This window comes from Rhinatrema bivittatum, chromosome 2 (genome assembly GCF_901001135.1).
Source record: "Rhinatrema bivittatum chromosome 2, aRhiBiv1.1, whole genome shotgun sequence".
In the NCBI taxonomy this organism is placed as follows: domain Eukaryota; kingdom Metazoa; phylum Chordata; class Amphibia; order Gymnophiona; family Rhinatrematidae; genus Rhinatrema; species Rhinatrema bivittatum.
Window position 1 is genome coordinate 246,067,416 of NC_042616.1, and position 15,756 is coordinate 246,083,171.

At 43.4% G+C, this 15,756-nt stretch overlaps 1 protein-coding gene across 3 annotated transcripts in view; it reads right to left on the reverse strand.

The window, feature by feature from the left end:
• Nucleotides 1–3,921: 3,921 nt before the first annotated feature.
• The window catches only part of NOD1 (nucleotide binding oligomerization domain containing 1), a 103,372-nt gene continuing 91,537 nt past the window's right edge, over nt 3,922–15,756 (reverse strand). For 2 of the 3 annotated variants that reach the window (XM_029589365.1, XM_029589366.1), the window contains 2 exons: nt 14,915–14,998; nt 3,922–5,141 (listed from right to left, as the gene is read on the reverse strand). In XM_029589365.1, coding sequence (XP_029445225.1) covers nt 5,069–5,141; nt 14,915–14,998 — 157 coding nt within the window. In that variant the 3' untranslated portion in view covers nt 3,922–5,068. Of the gene's footprint in view, nt 5,142–14,914; nt 14,999–15,756 lie in introns of those variants that run through there. The other variant, XR_003854563.1, reaches the window with a different exon arrangement.

A 15,756-nucleotide genomic window follows, 5' to 3' on the forward strand; every position in this document is an offset into this window, starting at 1 on the left:
CAAGCATACAGGAGGGAATCCAGTTTGCGTGAGATCTACACCAACAAGGCAGAAAAAAAAATGGATGAATTTTTTTTGTATCACCATCAATTAGTCAACATGAGAAAGAGAACCCTGTCCTTTGGATGATGAAGAGGCAGGAGGCTGGCAAAAGCTCGGAGGAAGTTTTGTCCCTTACCACCAGATCCTTTGGAAGATGAGGATGGTTCAGAGGAGTGAATTCTAACTTGCTTATTGTACTAATCCATATGCCTTCTAATGTTTGAATCTCTTTGCAATGCACATTTTGTATATATTTTGTTAAAATACTTTGATTCTGTTTGTCTTGTACAGAACATTAAATAAAAACTTTATTTTTGCTTTTTACTATATAAAAAAAGAGCATATCTGCTTGCTCTCATTTCCAGTAGATTGATCTGAAAGTGACTTTCTTCAAGAGACCAACTGCCTGGGTTTCAAAAAGATCTCCATGTAGGCAACCCATCCTTTTGTGGAGGTGACTGTCACTAAGATTACTTATTCTGGAACACTTCAAATTGGAGCGGCCCTCTTGAAGTACACAGGGATTCAACCACCAGCGCATTTCCTGTTTCATGTCTCTGCCTGAGTTAGTTTGCAGGTGACAAATATGGAGGTGGGTTTGTGGAACTACATGATGGATGCCACCAAGTGACCTAAAAGAAACAGATAATCACTCCGGCTGTCAAGAGTGCTTGCTCATTTGGACAGAAAAAAAATCTCTCTCTCACAGTGAGTCTATCTGGGTCGGCACTAGGTTCAGCTTCTCAAAATGCACTAGAAAACCCAACTTCGGCAGAAACTGAATTGTCTTTTGCAGGGAGAGTAATATATCTTCCTGGGAGCTGGCTGTGATCAATCAATCATTTAAGTTCAGGAAGACTTGGACTCCTTGATGTCATAGGCGTGCTGCTACTACAGCCAGGCCTTTTGGTGAAGACCCTTGTTGCTGCCAACAGAATGAAGGGAAGCACTCTATTACTAATGGGAAGAATTCACTTTGAAACGAAGGTAGCACCAGTGGGTGGGATGGATGGGTATATGAGCATATACATCTTTCAGATAGAGAGCGCATATTTATGCCCTCTACTGGATGTTGGAGAGAATGATGCTGAGGGAATTGATTTTAAATTTCTCTTGGAGAAGATGCTTGCTGAAGCCTCTCAAATCTAGAATGGGTCTCAATCCTCCCAATTTTTTGGGGGATGAGAAAATATTTTGACTAGAATCTCTGTTCATATTGGAAGGCAGGGACTGGCTCTATCGCTTGTTGCTAAAGAAGTGATTCCACTTCTAGACAGAGTTGCAATAAGTGAGATGGATCTGGACTAAAGGTCAAACAATGAGTGTGTTTTATGATAAAAGCTTATTTATCACAAAGTGTGCTATGTTAGCACTTTGCACAGGTATTACTGCAAAGTGTGATAACTTTTTCACAATTTGCAGTAAGTGCCAGAATTGTTTTAATTCCTACCTACAACCACTGGCGAGAGAGAGAGACACACACACACACACACACACAGACTAGCTATAAGTCCCTGCTAGTAGTTAGGTATTTATATCTCTATAGGAGGCCCACCTAGTAACTCGAGGTGAGGTTTAGGTAGTAATGTAGGGGTTAGGGGCCACTTTGACATGCAGAGTGAGACATAGGAACAGAACAGTACACTCTTCTGAAGATTTGATGACCTTCGGAGTGAGGAAACTCACACAAAATTGAGATTTGTGCAATGGTCTCTCAACCTAGCTTGATGGACTCTCAACCTGGGTAACTCATCTTTGTGTGAGTTTCCTCACTCCGAAGGACATCAAATCTTCAGAAGAGTGTACTGTTCTGTTTATACATCTTACTCTGCATGTCAAAGTGGCCCCTAACCCCTACACTGCTACCTAATCCTCACCTCGAGTTACTAGGTGGGCCTCCTATAGAGGTATAAATACCTAACTACCAAAAGGCCCTTATAGCTAGTCTCTCTCTCTCCCTCCCCTCCACAGTGGTTGTAGATAGGAAGTGCTAAGATAGCACACATTGTGATAAATAGACTATTACCATAAAACACGCCCCTCTTCCTATCGCATGCGAGAGTTTGAGGAATCTAGCCAAGTTAGCGATGACATTTGTTAATTTTAATGTTAAAAAATTTTAAAAGATAGGTTTTTAACATCTTGAATGTTTTAGGATAGATAATGTTCCTGAGTGTTAGAGGCAAGGAGTTCCATGAAGTGGGGACAGCAACAAAACGGCACGTTCTCTTGTCTCTGAGAGACACGCCAACTTCATAGATAGTATAGTATACATACAGGATACTATAGGCAACCAGTACTGGAGTCATGTGTTCTCGTTTGCTTGTAGCTGTTAGTAAATGAGCAGCAGTGTTTAAGGCAATCTGCAGTGGTTAAATTGTGGTTAAAAGGACGCCCAGATAAAATGTTGATGCATTGAAAGGAGATGGTGCTGATGCACCTTGCTTGGAAGACTTATGCTTTTGTGTTGGTTGCTCTGACAGCCCCACAGAGTGATGCCTCTTTTTTCCCCCTGATGTAGGGCAATCAGCGTGCCTCGACCTCAAGGCTTCGGTCTCAGACATGGTTTTTTTTTCAGGAACTCCTGCTCAACTCTTTTCCCAGTGACGAAGATGCTGCTGCACTGTGAGAGGAGAACAGACTGCGGCTTCTAAGAGACTTATGCACTTCCTCCATTTTATATGTCCTGGAATATTGAGTGCGCAGGGACATCTGTCCAGAAGCATAACAGTTTGCTTGGTTGTGAACCAGACCCAGGCAGTGATAGCATAGATCGTGCCCATCTGTGAAGGAAATCACCTTACCACAAATGCAATTTTTAAAACAGCTTATGTGGGCTTCTTCTTGCTGGACATCTTGAGGAGATAGGTTTCTTTCTTATATTTTTTGGTAGCACTGAACAGTGTTTTGTGTGTGCTGCTGGGAAGCATGGCAAATGAAGAAAGGAAATAAGTGAACTAACAATGAAAATTTTGAAGAATTCTGAGAAAAAAATACTGGAGTGTGAGTGCACATCCATGTTGTGTTCAAACAAAAAATGATCGAGGAGGCTCATGATGCAATGCCTACATGGGAATTCACACATGCTCAAAGCTCTACTAGCCAGGAAAGACGAGTGCATTCGGTGTCACTGGATGATATCATCCACATCATGGCTAATTCAACCTGCTTATCAACAGAAAAAATGAAGGGCTCTAGGTATTTGTCATTATTTCCAGAGTACTAGAAATTCAAAGCAAAGGACTGGTCAAAGTTCATAACTTGTATGCTTTCCACCTGCTGACCCAGACACTGATATATGTGTTAGAAGAGAAACATCAACTGATTCATTATTGGCCCTTAGTATGGGATACAATGTCAAGAATGGTCATTTGAGTCCTGTTCTGACACAGATTACAGCTGTGCATTTTGCAACAAGCTTTCTGAAATTGCAATCACTACTGTCAAAAAATATATGTATGGGAGGTAACATCTCACCATACTCAATCTTTGAAAAAGGATGTTCAAGGAACCTTACTGGAACATCAACACTTGAAACATTTTGATTAAGTGAAAGCAAATATGAAGACAGAACTGAAAGAGAAGAAAGTCAGGTGATAAAATTCAGAAGGTTCAAGAGGCAGTAAGAAGAGTCCAGTGAGTGGTGAATAGGGGGGTCGATGATACAGGGAGAAGAGGTACAGCATGGAGGTCATGAAAAGAGCTCAGTGATTTAGACTGAAGGAACTGTTGAGGAAGATGGTGCAGAAACTAGAGTAGAAGATACAGCCAGAGATAATGCAGATGACAAAGGCTTACTAGATGAAAATGATACCAAGAAAATAGTATCTATAGGAATAAAGACAGTTATTTCTGGCTATTTATTATATACATTTTAAATATAATAAAAGTAATATACTGTATATGCAAATTGATATATATATTTACATACAGATACAGAAAGAAAAGGCAATAAATACATAAATGCATATTATATACTATAGTTATCTGTTTTATGTATGTAAAGTATATTTGTCTGTTGGGACTTAAGAGTCCATTTGAAACTTTTCAAAATATATGTAGACATTGTCAAAAGATTTACCGTATTTGGTGTACTGAAAAATAAATGCATGTATGTTTAGATTTACTAACACATTTATTCCATGTCAAAATAAAAAAACACTAACTGTACAGTATTATGCTGTACTCCTATCTAGTCAAGTAATCTAAACTGCTATCTGAACTGGGAAGTGTCACATCCAATGCATTTTTTGCTTTAGTCATTCTCTTATAGAAATCAGACTTCCATCCCAGAGAATCAGTTCAGCACTTTGTAACAGTTCTGTTATATATCTTCATGCTCAAAAATTCCACAGACAGCTCAATTCAGACATTTTTAGCTCGCATCATCACTTTAGCTTTGACTCCAATTCCGGTCACATTTAATTTTTCTTTGGGTGGGGGATGGTGAGTCAGTCCAGTGTCCAACATCACAATATTCAACACAAACTGCTTTCTTATTGGGGGCACGTATGTCAGTAGCAAACGAGAGTACTGATTTTAAAAACTGACCAATGCGGAAATGCAATTTTTCAAAGTTTAGTGGTGCTGCTTGTTTTTTTACTTGCGGTGATAAGGTTGCACTATAGGGTTTTAAGGAATGGCAGCTGAAGCAAACTGCTGACACCTTACAGTTCCTCCAGAAAGTTTAGATTGCTGCAGGATGGAAAGGGGGTTTCCGAATCCAGCAAAAACAGTATTGTTTTTCAATTTTAATTTTAAAAGAGCATGGCTTTACATGAGTTCTGAATTGTAAATACTGCAATAGAAATAGGCTTTCTTACTATGTCTGGGTATTTAAAATCCAATAAATAATATTCAGAAAAAAAAGTAAACATCAAAACTAATTCGCCTAAGTATCTCTACGATCAGAGAACTGAAAACACACAGCCGACATTTGGGTTTTGAAGGGGTTTTTTTTACAGTCTACAATAGCTGCTCACGCTCTGGTAAGGTTCCTTGCATTTGAGAAGTAGAAAGAAGTTGCTCAAAAGCAAATAATCCTTGCATCATCTTCCAAGAGTTTGAACTGTGCTTCTTCTAGCAGATTACCATTTAAACTGAGGAAGGGAGAGAAAATAAAAAGAATATGTTATATATGTGCATTTTGCAAGGTTCCTTTTTTCAAAGCTTGTAAAAGGAAACAGAAAATGTTGCCCATGTACAGAGAATGATCTGGTATATAAAGTAACTGTATAGAAGCTACCTCCAGACTTGGAGGAACTGTTTTTCTTAGCTTGGAAAATGTCCACCTGGTTTATTTTATTTATGTAAAACTATTTTTCACCTGCACATTCCACCATTCAAGGTGGGATACAGCATTCCATATCACAAAGTCACATAAATACAACGTTCACCTTAGAAACCAGTGGGGTAAATCACATATCGCCTTTAGTGCTATAAATTACAGAAATACAATCCTTGGGTAAGTACTTCCAAGAATATTCTGCAAGTAATGCATAGCATCAGCTGGATAAACCGTTATTCCTCTTCACAGTATAGAACTGGCAGCTCTGCGTAGCAGTCCCAGATGACCCCTGTATTTTACAGCGTGTCACTCATCCTCTACAACCACGGCACCTTGGGAGCATAAGTCCACCCTGCCCACTGCAGCACCAGTTATGCCACAATGCTCACACTTGCCCATACTGTAGACCAGTGGTTCTCAACCTTTTTTCTGTCGGGACACACCTGACAGATGGTTCTCACATGCGTGACACACTGACCCATGATCGTCACAGGGCTAGATGTAAATGTACAGTTTGCATCCACGGGAACCCCCCTGATCCACAATAATGGATGTAAAGCAGAATTATGACATTCCCCGTTCAACTCACTCTACAAAAAAGATATTCTGGTTCTGGTGTCATCTCAGTAACAGCAACTCAAACTCCTTCTACTTTCAGGCTCAATAGCCCTACTTATGAAAAGACAGCAGTTTACCACCAATGCATGTCCTCTTGAGAAAACGCAACAAATAAGACTGATAAAACACTTACATGCTAGTAAAATATCTCTGTAACAGACACAGAACTGACCTAACATACTCCCAGGATCTGTAGTAATGCACATAAACTAATCCACACACAGTTACACCTGTATTATGGAATACACTCCAACAGGAGCAACCCTATCTATGAAAAGGCAACACTACAAATATTAAATCAGGCCCTAAAAACCAATACACCTCTTATTAGGAAAACAGAACTAGCAAGCAGCTATAGATCCCCACACAGAAATAATTGTAAAACTATACTAATAAGCAGAATAAATGTTTCACAACAACTATGAACAGAATAACATCCAACAATTAAAAACTCATAAAAACTATTAAAAATTCTCCAAACACCAATAAAATATTTCAAAAAAAAGCAGACACATCACATAATATTAAATAATTAAAATAGCAGTCAATCAAGAAAAATAAACTTAAAAAGCCACCTTTACTTATCCCCTCCAGCAGCTTTCCTACTCCTCTTCCATGCAGGCTGTAGCACACACCAGAAGCAGCAGTAGTGGCTAAGCTCTATACTCATGGTCCTCTTCCTTAGGGCCCATGTCTCACACACACACACACACACACCATACCAGTCATGCCCCCATGACCAGTTTCTGTCTCTCACACACCAATCATCTCCCAGTCTTTGACAAACACACCAGTCACCTTCCTGAACAGTTTCTCTCATGCCATACACACACACAAAGGCTTCCCACTCCCGTGTTCCACTTACATATATGGGCTTCTCACTCTCATAATCACTTTCTCTTTCTCACATACACTCACCAGTCTCTCACTCCCATGCTTGTTCTCTCCACATGCACAGGCTTCTCATTCCCATAATCACTTTCTTTCTCTCCCACATACACACACACCAGTCACCTGATCTCTCTCATGCATACACACACAGGCTTCCCACTCCCATGTTCTCTTTCAGATATACAGGCTTCTCACTCCCATGCTGTATCTCACACACTCCCAGCTTTCTCACTCCCATGCTCACTCTTCACATGTACAGGCTTCTTATTCCCATAATCACTTTCTTTCTCTCTCTCACATACACGCAAACACACACCAGTCACCTGATCTCTCTCATGCATACACACACACACAGGCTTCCCACTTCCATGTTCTGTCTTACATACAAAGGCTTCTCCCTCCCATGCTGTGTCTCACACACACCCAGGTTCTCACTCCCATGCTCACTCTCTTCACATGCACAGGCTTCTCATTCCCATAATCACTTTCTCTGTTACACACACACACACCCAGTCTCTCTCTCATTTCCATGCTCGCTCTCCACGTGCACAGGCTTCTCATTCCCTGAATCACATTCTCTCTCTCACATTCACATACACACCTGTCACACCGTCACCTTACCAACCAGTCTCTCTCATATACATGCACACACACAGGCTTCCCACTCCCATGCTCTCTCTCACATAATCAGGCTTCTTACTCCCATGCTTTCTTTCACATACACCCCCACACCACCAGGCTTCTTACTCCCATGCTTTCTCACATACCCAGATTTCTCACTTCCATGCTTTTTCTCTCTCTCTCTCTCACACACACACATCCCTGACTGTCTCACACTCTCACATACACATCAGTCATCTCCTTGAGCAGTCACTTTCATTGTCTCTCACATATACACATACATCAGCTCTCTGACCAGTTTCTCTCAATCACACACATACTCTCGATCAAATACATTCTCTCACTTACACACAGGCTCTCAATCACACACATTCTCTCACTTACACACAGGCTGGCTGGCTGCTTCTCTCTCTTTCTGTCACTCACTTCCTCTCCCCCCCCCCCAGCACAAACGGTAGCTGCTCCTCCAGCCCCCGCAGGCCAAGAAGGAAGAATTCCATCGATCGCGGGAGGCTCATGCTGCTCTCTCCTTTCCCTTCCGCTTTCTCCCCCAGAGCAGGAAGATCAGCTGCCTCTCCTGCTGCCACCGGACTCCTGCTATCTTCGGGCGTCCGAACTTCCTGTCAGGGGGGGGGGTAGCGGAAGCGCAGCGCACAACGTCCGCTTCCTCCCTCCCCCCCCCCAAGCAGGAAGATCGGCGGACCATACGGCCCGACGCCCGAAGATAGCAGGAGAACGGGTGGCAGCAGGAGAGGCAGCTGATCTTCCTGCATTGGGGGGAGGAAGCGGAAGCTGCACGCGGCGCTTCCGCTCCCCCCCCCCCCCCCGAACAGGAAGACCGGTTGGCCATACGGCCGCAGCAGCGCTTCCCCACGTGTGCCGTGACGGCGCGCGAGGCGTGGGTTCTCTTGCGGCACGGCCTTTCTTCTTCCCGCGCACCACTTCCTGTTCCGGGTCCGGGGGGGGGATGCAGGCGCGGGAAGAAGAAGAGGCCAGCCGCGGACGCCACAGCTTTTTTTTTTTTTGCACCGCTGCCGTTCCCGCTAGGCTTGAACGTGCTGATAGCCCGGCGGCAACGGCAGCAGGGAAGAACGAGCAGCGGGAGGGACCGGGAGCCACGCGACACACCTGCCGGTGCTTGGCGACACACTAGTGTGTCGCGACGCACCGGTTGAGAACCGCTGCTGTAGACAATGTTTTCTTGTGGGAAATTCTTAATCAAGCCAATCTGTGTTCCACTGTCTCTACTAAAATCATCTGTTGCTATTATTTATACTTTTTGATGGCCAGAAACCAAGAACCTATCATTGTACGTAGGAATGCTTCTTATGATAAAGATCTTGTATCTTAAATAAAAGGCAACCAAATTCCAGTTTTCTACTCACCTAAAATGTATTACACTTCTACCTTCCCCCCCTTTATGTTTCTATTGAGATACACCAGAGATGTGCATTTTATTATTTTAGTGATTCCCATTATACACACCCCTCTTGCACTCCAAATGCATTAGAAATGTACTAATATGTAGTGCTCCAATTATCAAAAGTCTGCTGTTGACCAAATAACAAAACAGGGAAGTTAGGGCATCTCGATGCTAAAATAGGCCAGGTGCCTGCCTATAAGTAAAGAGCAGACAGATTCCAAATTACCCTTATCAACTAATAAGCAGGTTGTTAATACAAACAAAACACAGACTATGAAAAGTCTGTATACAAATGCTAGAAGTCTAAAAAATAAGATGGGAGAGTTTGATTACATAGCACTGAAGAAGAGGTAGATATAATTGGCTTCTCTGAGACCCAGTGGAAGATGGTTAACAACTAATGGGACACTGTGATACCAGGATACAAATTATATTACAATGATAGGATATATCAAATTGGTGGAGGGGTGGCGCTGTGAGTTAAAGAGGTCATAGAGTCAAACAGAATAAAAGTTCTACAGGAAACAAAATGCACTGTAGAATCTTTATGGGTAGAAATTCAATGTGAGAAGAGGAATAGAATAACCCGGATGATGTACTACCATTCACCTGAACAGAATGCACAGATAGATGATGAAATGCCAACAAAAATTAGAGGAAGCTAACAAAATTAGAAACACAGTAATAATGGGTGATTTCAATTACTACAGTACTGACTGAGTAAAATGTCACTTAAGGACATGCTAAGGAGATAAAGCTCCTAGATGAAATAAATGACTGCAAGAGGGGGAGGGGCTATTTTACACCTAATCATTAGTGGAACACATCATTTGGTACAAGAGGTAAGGGTGTTAGGGCCACTTGACAATAGTGATCATAACATTATCAAATCTGACTTGATAACTGGAGGGAGAACCCTAAAGAAATCTACTATAATAACATTTAACTTTGAAAAGGTTGACTGATAAATAAAATGTTTAGGAAGAAACAAAGGAGTAGCTGCAATACATCAGGTATGGATGTGGTTTAAAAATACCTTCTGGAAGCTTCTGCGGCGGGCACAGATGCCAGCAGTCACCACTCTCACCGATGTCTCAAAGACATCATAGGCAGAGTGCACTTTGTTTATCACATTCCAACCCCTGCTGGAGCACCTTCAGGAAATCCTCCTGCAATTGCTGGTGCAGGTGCTCAATCAGATCTTGGACTTGCTTCTAGAGATTCCTGGAATACTGGCTCATGTATAGTTGATAGAAAGCGATATGCACCCCAGCATGGACTCTTGGAAGAATTGTCTCCACAGGGAATCCAGAGCTGTATGTTATCAGCCTGGGGGCGCCAGGCATGGGTCTGAGAACGCATCGCCTTTTTGATGGCAGACTCCACCACAACAGACTGGTGTGGGAACTGATGCCTCTCAAACCCCTTGGTGGGCCAAACCAGGTACACTGCATCTGTCTTCCTGTTCACTGGTGATACCGAGATTGGGTGTTCCCAGAGCTGGGCAAAGAGATCTTTAAAGATGTCATGGACTGGGATGGCCACCACCTCTTTCGGTGCATCTATAAATTGGAGAATCTCCAACATTTTGTGGTGAGAGTCCTCCTCCATCAGGAGCTGAAAAGGGATGGACTCTGCCATGGCCCACAAATGTCAAGTCCTTTGGCAGAGACCGACGTCTTTCCTCTGGAGGTGACAGCTCAGAAGTCAGATCCTTGGAGTCCTCCAATGAGGACTTGGATGTATCATCACCCCATAGGTTGTATGGGGCATCCTCTTCATTTAGGATCTCCGGGGAAACTGGTGGGGGTGGCAAGACTACGTCAGTGGCCCAAGGCATCAGTGGCACAGACATCCTTGAGGGCTTTGAGGGGCTCAGCAAAGGCTCGGGCAATGCTGGCCGAGGCACCATCAGACCTGGTGGTCCGCCCTCATCCAAGGAATCGGTGACTGGGATTGGTTCCGCTGGAGGCAGCATCGGTGCTCCCCAGGGCATCGAAGGCTCCCGGGGCAGTGGCACCAACTGCGTCAGTTGGTGCCACTGCCCAACTGACGCAGTTGGTGCCACTGGATTTGTTCACCAAGGAACAAATCCAGGTGCTCCAATAAAGGCGCAAGCACAGACTGCACAGGCTCTGGTCCCAATGGGGCCTGTGGCTCGATGCCTTGCAAGGCATGGTCAATCGCCATCCGCATTCTGACTCCTCTTCAAATGCTGCTGAAGAAAGGACAGCAAGAGGAGGAGAGGGAGGCATAATCTGGACCCCCTTGGAACCCCAAGGAACATAGAAACATAGAAATGACAGCAGAAAAAGACCAATCGGCCAATCGAGTCTGCCCAGCAAGCTCCCACACTTATCTTCCCATACTTATCTGTTTCACCGACCACCAAGTTCAGGGCCCTTGTTGGTAACTGTTCGATTCGAATTTCCTGCCACCCCCTGCCATTGATGCAGAGAGTAATGTTGGAGTTGCATCAAGGGTGAGCATTAGGTTTAATAGTTAAGGGTAGTAACTGCTGCATCAAGCAAGTTACCCTGATGCTTGTTTACCCAGACTGCACAGATCAATACCTTGTTGGATGTTGTCTGAAAGTAAATTCTCTTTTCCACATTTCCCCCTTACATTGAAGCAGAGAGAAATGCCTGGCACCGAAACCGGTAGAGACTGCCTCGGGCCACTGGCCTTGATGGAAGGCGATGCTTCCTCAGGCCAGGGTCACTTCGGGGGCACCTCAGACTGATCCAGTTCTTTACTCAGCCTGGCTTCATGCAATGACGGAGACTGATGACTGTGCTTCTTTGATCTCCAATGATGCTCGGCCTGGTCTTTCTCCGCCGCTGAGGGAGATGGAGATGATCTCGACTTGGAGCGAAAGGAAATGGAAACAGGCCGGCTCCCTGTGCCCAATTCGTCTAGGGGACCCGGTGGAGGGGAGGGTAGTACGGGACCACCGGCTCCCCTTTCCCTAGGGGCGTTGACGCCCCCGATGTCAATGCGAGGGACCAGACGTCCTGGGGCCAAACAGTTTTTACATTTTATCGAGGCACATGCGCAGCGACCCTTGAGGGTCATCTGGGCACAAAAAGGGCACCCCCTGACATCATGAGATGCCCCCAGACACAAGATACAGACCTTGTGGCAGTCTGTAATGGACATGGTCTGGGGGGGCGCTGGCGAAACCCCGATGACTCCATTTGAAAAAAGTACCCGATGAGCAGTCGAAGGCCAGTGGCCACCGGGGGAAGGCACAGTTGGAGATTGACCGCATAGAACGTACCAAAAGGCACCATTCACTGCGACGCCCCCTAACTAAGGCCAGGACAAAAGACAAGGGACCCCGGTGTGGGAAGAGAAGCCTCGACCGTGTTCATTTTCCAACAAAAAGGGCAAGCTCCACATCCGCGAGCAAAGGCTCTGCGGAAAAGAAGAGACTGAAGAGGACCCCCACATAGACAGTGGATAAGTGACAAAAGTTTTCCGTGCTGGGCTCAATCTGATGATGTCACCCATGTGTAAGGACTACCATCCTGCTTGTCCCAGGAGAAAATATATTTTTTTTTTACTCAACACATAATTAAACTCTGGAATTCATTGCCGGATGTGGTGAAAGCAGTTAGTGTAGTTGGATTTAAAAAAAAGTTTGGACAAGTTCCTGGAGGAAACATTCATAAATCATTATTAAGGTGGACTTGGGGGAAATCCACTACTCATCCTTTGGATAAGCAGCAAGGAATCTATCGAACTTTTGGGATCCTGCCAGATTCTTGTGATCTGAATTGGCCACTGTTGGAACAACGATATTGGGCTTGATGGACCTTTGCTCTTATGTTTTTATGTTTGTTCTTATGTTTTTATGGATGGTTTTTACACACTACCATATGACATATGTAACAGGCATATACCATTTTTTCAGAATACAGCCCCTCTCTGCAGTAGAGCCTGTACAGTATTTCTGCTCATTGGAACACAGAAATTCCTTCCATGGTTCAAATATGAATGCAAATTTAGGACTTATAAAACATTTTTTGGAATATAGGATTCTAGGACTAATCTGAAAGAAACTCCTCACTTATCATACATACAGCATGGTATATTGCACTATAAGAAGCACTCTTAGAATTCTGGGCCATATATAAATCACTAAGTGCATTTATCTCTCTCAAATACAGTAATCGCATGGAGCTTCACACAAGTTTGGTTAGCAGTAGCTGCAGCCCCAAGAGGCAGAAGAGTAAAGGGCCCCCAGCTCACGCAGCATCAGTAGACAAAAAGGCTAAAGTGGTCCAATCATACCCCATCCAAACTACCATTTTTCTCAGTCCTCAAGAAAGAGGCTGAGGATGCAGGTGATTTTTATTTTCAGAAAATAAATTATAAATATGTGTAGCATATTTAGTAAGTTGTGCCAGTTTCTGTATGACCTGTTTTGTGTTGTAAACACTGGAACAAATATGAACCATAAATAGTAAGTGCACATTTTGGGGTAGATTTTAAAAGCTACGCGTCCATGTGCACGCGCTACCCGGCTCACACACATGGACATGCGATTTTATAACATGCGCACGCTGCCTTCCCCCGTTCCCCCTAGCCTGACCTTCCCACCCCTTCCCCCCCTAGCCCTATGCTAACCCCCACCCCCCCTGTCTTTTATCTTACCTTTTGTGCCTGCCTCTGGGCAGGCGCAAGTTGTGCGAGCTGGCAGCCTGCTGGCACGTGATCCTCTGACACAGCGGCAATGGCCGCTGTGCTCGGAGGCCTCTGGCCCTGCCCCGCCCCCGGACCACCCCTTTAGTAAAGCCCCGGGACTTTACTAAAATAGGCCCGGCGCGCGTAGAGCTTTTAAAATTCGGCCCTTTCTATATGTGGTGTTAAGCAAAGTTGCAAATATGTATGTCCATTAGCCTGTATGTTAGAAAAATGAATGTATGTTGTAGTGGTACTAGTGCTATAAGTAGTCAGTGTGGCTGAATAGTGTTTTTTTTTTTTGTTTGTTTTTTTTTATATAACAGTGCATTCTCACAGTTTCATGTGTCTTTTGGATGTCCATATAGTTCTATGCAGGTATGCTCTGTGCTTGAACAGATGAGATTGATAGATGCTAGGTCATTTGCACATATGTTGAAGTATACAGACTGCATGTGTGAGAGAGGAGTGACTAAATGAGTATGAGAGGGGTGTCAAGTTATGAATGCAAGGAATATTATTCTAATCTAAGCGTAAGAGATAGCATGCATGTTGTAGGTATTAGAGAAGAACAGAGCAGCTTTTAAAACGGTGAGTTCAGCAGTGCTGGCTGAGAAAAATAACACTAACCTTATTAAAGGGAATGTAGAGGAAATAGGAAAATACTTTTCAAAACATATTTATAAGGACTTTTGGTTAGTGTGAACAGTAAGGGTATGATAAGAAAGGAATATGATTTTTCACTCAAGCAAAAATATGAGCTAGAGAGTCAAAATCATCTCATAAAATGAATGGGTGCTACACAGCTACTTCTTAAGCAGAAAAAAATAATTTTCAGGTCTCAGGGTCCCAAGGCACATATGTATTTTGGTAATTTTTTTTTTTTTTTAATAAGCAGGTCTGTGGATGGAGTGAAGGGCATTAATGAAGCATCTAGGTGGTTGCTTCTTGTGTGCTCCAAATCTCTTTCTTTGGGCTGTTCCAAGTCTTTTTTCCTTTTGGCAATGTATCTGCTTTTACAACAGCTGCTATTTAGCATTTTGCTGATATTTTCCTTTCAGACATGAAAGCTCTATTGGGTGGATCAAGTGCTTAGTTATTTTCAGATTCACTTGCTAACCAATGAGCAGTCATGATTATTCCATGGAGATAGTGAAGAATGCATAACTACTGAAGACAGTGTGGAAACTAGATTAAAATCTGAATCTTGCCAAAAAGAAAATAAATGTTTTTTCTAATGAAAGAAGGCAAAAACATTTTTCTGCAAATAACACATGACTGTCAGGCTGACTAGAAAGCATGCAAATGCACAAATGCCCACCAATGTCTGAGATGCAAGCTCTTACCAAATTTCTTTTATATGTGTGTTTTCCCTAAGAGCTTCCCTAAGTTGAATGGCACCTTTGATCGTGATTTTATTCTTTATTAGCCTAGAAAAAAAAGAATAATTAAGCGTTTCAATATACAATTATTTTCCATCTCTTGGCATTACAAAATTGTGAATGCTTTGTTTCAAAGAGTTTTAAAGCTTGAGTTCATAAATTTTCACATCATTGTACATCAGATATGCAGCTATAGCAGAGTTGCTTACCTGTAACAGGTGCTCTCCAAGAACAGCAGGATGTTGGTCCTCACGCATGGGTGACATTCATCAGATGGAGCCCCGATGCAGAAAAATTAAATCAAAGTTGACTAGGCACACTGAGTATGCCCAGCATGCTCTATACCTCGCATCCATGCGAGGTCCCTCTTCAGTCTCGTAACATAGAATTATGATTAAAATAAAAAATAGGAGAAACCAAACTCTGAGGGGGGGGCGGCCGAGTTTCATGAGGATTAACATCCTGCTGTCCTCAGAAAACATCTTTTACAGGTAAGCAATTCTGCTTTCTCCAAGGACAAGCAGGATGGTAGTCCTCACCCATGGGTGAAGCCCTAGCTACAGGCTGCTACCCAACACAAAAGGGGACCAACAGACACCCAACCAGGTTCCAATGGGCACAACACCTCCAATGCTATTGATAATAGAGGGGGATAGAGCCTGAACCCAAACATAGGCCCTAGGCAGGAGAGTTGGGTTCTACACCTCAAATAACCGAAGGACAGACTGGCTGAACCTACTGTTGCACTGGCCATCCCTATCCAGACGGTAATTAGATGTGAATGTGTGGAGGAAACTCCACGTCGC